Genomic DNA, 6,771 nt, shown 5'->3' with positions numbered 1-6,771 from the left:
AAATAAGGAAAAGTCAAACAAAAGCATGTGGGGAAGCACATGATTGTTACATTGAAAGCTCCATTGGCGCCACAGGCAGAATATGAGAAGATTCTGCTGATGGGCGCCTTTGGTGTAAAACCCACCTATTTTCTTTTTTCGATGGTAATATGTTGGATGTACTTGACATGTTTGTATGTAATTAATTTTCCCAATGGGTTTTTTGAGTTTTTCCTAGCCAAATGAGGGTCTAGGGACAGGGCATGATCCGGGAAATTTATTATCCATTTGCTTAAGTTGGTGCAAACTTTATTTACCAATTTATTTTGCGCATGTGCCATTGAATTAAACCAGAGAAATTGCACACGCTATTTTACTTTGCACCCGCAAATAAAACCCCTTTATAACACTACAGTGTACAGAGTATTTCCAGCTCTTTGTACATCCAACCTTCAAGCACATACTCATTTGGCCATAATTGCTAGCTCTACTTAAGCCCCCACTATATGAATACATACTTCTGACAGGCACTGGACTAGTAGAGGTAAAATAAATAAATACATCAATCAGATGTAGCACTGACGCCAATGCATTTTCCCCTCTTTTATTTGTCTCTCATTCATCACATTTTACCTTTTTCTTCATAAAAACAGCAATGTCAACGGTTGACAGTGACGACATGAATGTTCCTGTGAGCCCATTCCCAGATTGTCCCAATCTCGCTACAGTTGAATTACCAAATATATACAAATATTCCAGGAAGAGCTTTCAAATTATATTAACCATACTCCATTCGGTCAAATAGTAACAATGCATTCAATAAATACTCAGTGTTTAAGCACAGAAAAAAGAGTGAGATTGTGCTCTTTTCATCCACATTATCCCAGGAAAAAAAAAACAACAGTACACACACATGCGCACACACACACCTAATTCTTTACACACACACTTTCTCACCAAGAGAAAAAAAATTGCACTGTCAAGTAAAATTTCCACCGCAGCTGAAATCAAGTTTCCACTGTACAAAATAGTTGATTTCATCAGCCGTGCCTGGAGTTTTGATTCCACAGGGAGGATGAAAACGTAATGTTGCAGAAAAGCGGCTCCTAAAGTGCCACAGTTGATGGGGATGTTAAACTCAACGTGTGAAATGGATTTCAGGTAGTTTCTCGTTTTTGTCGCTACACACACACAGATGTTTGCTGGACACTCACCAGGAATGTTTTTGGAAAAAAAAATAATAATATACACATGTAAAAGACAAGCAGAAACCCACATGAATCCATCCACACACAGACACACACACTGAGCAAACACATGGGCTCCCTGACAGTTTACCGCAGGGATGGTGCGATCACTGAGAAAATAAAACTCTGTTGTACAAGGCTGAAAGTCCTTAAATAATGTAAGAACAAAAGCTTCCTTTTTCAGTCCCAGAGGGGAGGGGATGAAGAAGAGGTGAAGGCAGACAGAATCTCTGACAAACCAGCTCTTTGATTTTGGGCCTGTACTACCAAGCTGGATAAGTATATCCTGGATTTATCTCCGTTAGTGGGCTTCACCTCAGAGAGCAGCTGTCCTACGAAGCGGGATATAAACACGTTCAGTTAGGCGAGTTGATTTCAGACAGACTACGTATGATTGCGGCATCAGACAATCACGGTGAAATACTGGTGTAGAGCAACTTACTTCACGATTGAAGAATAATTCTTTAAAAAATATGAAGAACTAGAATCTATAATTCAGACCAAAAACCACACTGTTGAAGAACGCAGGCAGGAAGCTGTCGACACTGTTAAAGCATTAAAGCGTGAGATTTTATCAAAAAATTTGATCCGCCTGTTTCACTTTTCCTACAGCACAGACGTGTTTCAGGTATTCCTCCTCAATTTATCACACACACACACACACACACACACACTGGGATGAGAGCGCAGTGTTTCACTGTAGTATGTTCCAGCTGAGACTGACAGGGTAACCAGCGTTACCTGACTGCGTATTTATGAATTCATAAAAGATTTAATGGGTTAATCTGCCCGCGATATGAACAAGCTTCATCAGCTGACTGTAGATCACTCCATCAGATGTAAATCTATATCTTTCCTGAAGGACGTCATCGGGAAAATGAAAGGATTGCATTCATTCATCCATTAATATTCTTTCTTTATAAACACAGCTGTCAAATCAACCTAACCAGGATCTTCTAAAAATGGCCAGGTCATTTTCAAAGAGAACTGGTTGGTCAGAAGGTGGGACTTTTCTACTCTCTGAGATCTTATCCACTTCACAACCTGGTCCCGATCAGGTTACGTGTTCAGGCTAGGTTACCATGGTGATTTAGCTCGGTAAGACATTATCCAGCTTCGTAGTACAGGACACACCGAATAAATCCTGGAAGTTAGTGCGACAAGAGGAAATACGTCTTCATAGTACAGGCCCTTTAGGTTAGAAAACAATCCAGAGAAAGCAAAGTGTGGTGTGAAATACAGGCAGAATCAGGTCAACAGTAAAAAGCCTAGGATGTGATTTAAAATATTTGCTTAAGTGACTTTTTTAGGATGCACCAAGAAGACAGAGGAGATAGTATAAGCAGGAAAGTGGAGGTGAAGAAGGAATATGAGCACATGACAAAGCTTTTAAGATGGTGCACGTCAGGAATGGCTTGTTGTCAGGGTTTCACACCTTTAAGGACATCAAAGTGGCATTTTGTCAGACAGCCAAAAATATGACAGGAAGTGGGATGTTTTTGCAGAATTTGAGTGCACTTTGCTGGGCTCAGGTGTCAGTAGGCATTCACCGTTTAGCACGACCTCTGCTGTCCTGGAGCCAATCGGCTTTTTCACAACGAGTCCTGCTGTCCACACAGGGGAACCGTGGGGTCCAGATTCTGGCCCTCCACGTCCATGTCCATCAGATTGGGTCGTACGGTGCTGGCGCTGCTGTCCCCTGAGCCGAGGGGGCTCTCACAGCTGCTGCCCGGTGACGAGCTCAGAGTCCGTGAGAGCGAGCTGAGCTTCCACGGGTCGGCTCTGATCCTGGCCGGCGTCGGCCGTGGTCGGGGGGCGAACTCCAGAGTCTTTGGTCTCTCCAGCGGGCTGATGAGGCGCTGAGGATCTGGATCCGGGATGGGAGGAGCGGGAGCTTTACGCCGGTGAGGGACTGGGAAGATGGTGCAGGGGTCGGGGAGCCGTGGGATGTCCAGGGTGTTGTTTGCACCTAAAGGTGACGAGAGGTTTGAGAGGAAGGAGCAGTGAAAATAAGAGGAAATGAATGAAACAAATACTGTCATATCTACATCTATCAATTTAACATATCCGATAGTGTACTTTGTTTATATATCATTTATCCTCGTAAATCAAAGTTTAAATTGTCCATTTTGTCTCATGATTTTATAAATGATTATTTGTTAGCCCTTATTCTAAATTGTTTGTGTTTATTGAAAGGGGTGGAGCTCTTATACAAGTCCTTTGGTCTTCGTTCCCTCCATGGCACCTTTAACGTTGTTTTTTCTTTAATGTGTGCTTAATAAATAAGTGAAAATGAAATGGAATATGAGTGTGCATCTGATGATACGATTTGCACATCACGATACGATGTATCCCGATACTAAACAATAAGATGTCAATAATCACCACATCAATAATTACAACTGTCACCTTTACAAGTACAAAATGGTATGAAATACAATTCATTTCATCCTTTTTAAACCTGTGAGAACAAATAAATGTTAACTACGGTAACTGTAATTCAAGTATCAATAATGTTTATCAAATTGTCAAATTACATTTTCCCAAAAAACTTTTAACTTTTACTTCTACAACAGATTCTGATTCTGTAAAGTTCTTTAATTATTTAATGAAAAAAAAGTAAGTAACCACATACTGTACATCTGTAAAAGTGCCCAGTATGTTTAGTGAAAACAAAGTGCAATTAACATCCAAGCTAAAATGCTAAAATTGAATTTTTTCTCTTACACTCTTAGGCAGGAACATGTGATGTTTTCAGCGTGGCTTTTGGGGGTGGGGGGGGAGAAGTACCTCTGTTTGTTGTCCTATGCTGTCGGCCAGGAGGAGGTGGCATGGGCATGCTCCCGTCCGATGGCGTCCTGTGGTGTCCCAGAGTCTGAGCTCGGGGTCGAATGGCTCCGTCTGAGGGGGTGCGTCTGTGGCCCCTGTTCACAGCCATGGTTGCAGACACGTGTGTCGGCGTCAGCGACTGGTTGGGCTCCTTCTTAAAGCTCTCGGCTCGTAGGTCCAACAGTGGGTTAAGGGCTGAGGCTGAAGACGCCACCGGGGTTTTGACCCCCAGGGGGGCGGGTGTCAGAGGGTACTCGTCTGAGTCAGAGGGGATGAGGGATTTGGTGGAGTTACAGTCAGATAGTGAGGATAAGGAGAGCAGGGTCACAGAGGGGGACGGGTCCATGCAGGGGAGCATGGAATCCTGGTGCTTGGACAGAGACAGCGAGAGGTTTCTGCTCGGGGGGGAAGTGCTGCGACGAAAACGTCCCGTCCGCTGGAAGAGACCGTCCTTCTTCTTACGCTGCTCCTCCCTGAAGTCCTGCTCGTCCTGAAGCACCTGAACGCAACATCAGATCACGTCCAAACTTTAACATTTAGCCAGCACAAGTCAGAGATTTAGATTAAAACCTTCAAAAACTTCAAACATTGTTGGTTATGTATTAATACGTTATGCATTTGTTTATTCACCTTTAAAGCAACCACTGCAACAGATCATACCAGTAACTATGATGACAGAAATCCTCATTAAATGTAGAAGAACACAGACCATTTATTGAAAGCCAAAGTCTGGCACCAAAGTGTTATTTAGTTTTCTGCAAACAATTAATTTAAAAATAATCAGTAAATGTTCCTAATTCCTTTTTTGGACAAATTCACCACAAACTGACAGTACTACTGCTCAATAAAATACTATGTTTTCTTGTAATTTATTGAAACAGGATTATTTTATGCTGTAGAGGCCATTTTATCACACTTCTAACAATAGGAGACAATAATTAGCGACATTTTACATAGAATACCACATTTACAATACTTACTACTGAAGTAATCACATAAAAGTTGCATTGGTATTTTCTTTAAAATAAATTCCACGCATTGTTTTGAATTTGTAGATTAAGCCTTAGGGAACCAAAGTTAGGGGTTGAGGAGAACCCACTGTTCCACAAATGAAAAAAAGCATATTTAACATTTCCTGAAGAAGAAAATGCAAGTGAGGATGCAAAACTGAAAGGCATCAACAATCAGGAGCTGGTATTTATCTCTGCTGACTATACAACTGTAACTATATTGAATGAGATTCATTGTATCTATGTTAACGTATGCCAATTAACTGTCACTAAGTAATGTAACTAAGTAACTGATGATGACAAACATTAACGTAGCATTCCCCTCTGTTGGCTCCTGATTGGCTGGTCAAATGACCCATCAGCCATTACTGTGTGATAAAGTGAATAGGAAAATTAATGAGGAAAATTTTAAATTAAAAAGTGGACTAACTCAAAAAGTTGAAGAGTCCAAACCCAATACTGTACATGCACATTTTGATACATGACTTGTCTAAATCGGTTGAAAACTGATAAAAATAATAATAATAAAGTTTGCATATGCCATGCATCCTCATTATGGAGAGACTTATGATGTAAAGAATTTGACAAAATTTGCAAAGGGGGTACATGGGCCAAAAAATATTGGGAACCACTGGTTTACAGTTTAAAGAAGGCTAAAGGGGCTGATTAAAATGTCACATGATGGTTTAAATAGTTGCTGTAAAGAAAAATGGTCTGTGTGACTAAAGAGGAAAGTCATTTTTGATCATGCAAAAAAAAAAAATATCCTAAAACCTCCTTTAGTATATGTAGATCAGGTAAAAGTAATAGTTCCTATCTGTAGATCAGGTAAAAGTAATAGAATTCCTACCTGTAGATCAGGTAAAAGTAATAGAATTCCTACCTGTAGATCAGGTAAAAGTAATAGAATTCCTACCTGTATCTTTCCTAGCTGCAGCAGGTCTTGTCCCAAACCCACAGAGGCGAGCAGAGAGGCACAGCCCAGCAGCACCAAGTCACTCTTCTTCCTCTGACTGCAGCGACGAAGTGAATCCTGATTGCTCACACATGACCCCTGACCTCCAGTCACCTGACAGGAGGTCATAGAGCCCACAGGTGCGGCCGAGCCGGGACCCAGACTGCCCCACAATGAGCCCGAGTCTTCAGTGGCCCCGTTACTGCTGCTGTCGGAGGGCATCAGGGATCCTGGGGATTCCTCAAACTCACAGCTCTCCTCTGACGGGGGTTGAGGGCGGTTGAGGGGGAGGCAGAGGATCAGGATGAGATGTTGATGAAAAAAAAAGACTGAGTTGACGGTGATGATGACACTCACCCATCTCATTCAAGCTGGAGAAACCAGCACTCATGGGGGCGTGTTTGGGGGACTTTCCCAGGTTTGGAGCGCTGGATGACCAAACTTTACCTTCTCCCAGAGACTTCAGCCTGAGGAGAGAAAAAAGTCCAACTTAGTTCAACAAAAGTAACAGAGAAATGGATGCTTCCAGTGCAGAGCAAGAAAAACGTCACATCTGTGTGTTGATCACATACTTTTCCTCCCCGCCCACCCTCTCCTTCTGTTGGGTGGAGCTGGGCCCCCACGTCCGTCCTTTCTTCTTGTTTCCCGTCAGCTCCTCCTTCTTACACACGGCGCTGCGGCCCCACGTCTTGCTGCCATCGCTCGGGGTCACTGAGGAGACGGCGAGCAAAGATACAGCTGGATTTAACAC

General features: G+C 42.5%; 1 protein-coding gene across 2 annotated transcripts in view; it reads right to left on the bottom strand.

Annotated features, from left to right (window-relative positions):
* Window positions 1-569: 569 nt before the first annotated feature.
* The window catches only part of map3k10 (mitogen-activated protein kinase kinase kinase 10), a 41,014-nt gene continuing 34,812 nt past the window's right edge, over window positions 570-6,771 (bottom strand). For both annotated transcript variants that reach the window (XM_028464536.1, XM_028464537.1), the window contains exons 7-11: window positions 6,593-6,731; window positions 6,378-6,487; window positions 5,982-6,280; window positions 4,017-4,554; window positions 570-3,195 (exon numbers count right to left, since the gene is read on the bottom strand). In XM_028464536.1, the coding sequence (XP_028320337.1) occupies window positions 2,819-3,195; window positions 4,017-4,554; window positions 5,982-6,280; window positions 6,378-6,487; window positions 6,593-6,731 (1,463 nt within the window). In that variant the 3' untranslated portion in view covers window positions 570-2,818. The remainder of the gene's footprint in view (window positions 3,196-4,016; window positions 4,555-5,981; window positions 6,281-6,377; window positions 6,488-6,592; window positions 6,732-6,771) is intronic.

The sequence above is a fragment of the Gouania willdenowi genome, chromosome 13 (assembly GCF_900634775.1).
Source record: "Gouania willdenowi chromosome 13, fGouWil2.1, whole genome shotgun sequence".
NCBI lineage: Eukaryota > Metazoa > Chordata > Actinopteri > Blenniiformes > Gobiesocidae > Gouania > Gouania willdenowi.
The sequence above is the reverse complement of the archived record's forward strand: the minus strand, read 5'-3'. Positions and strand labels throughout refer to the sequence as shown.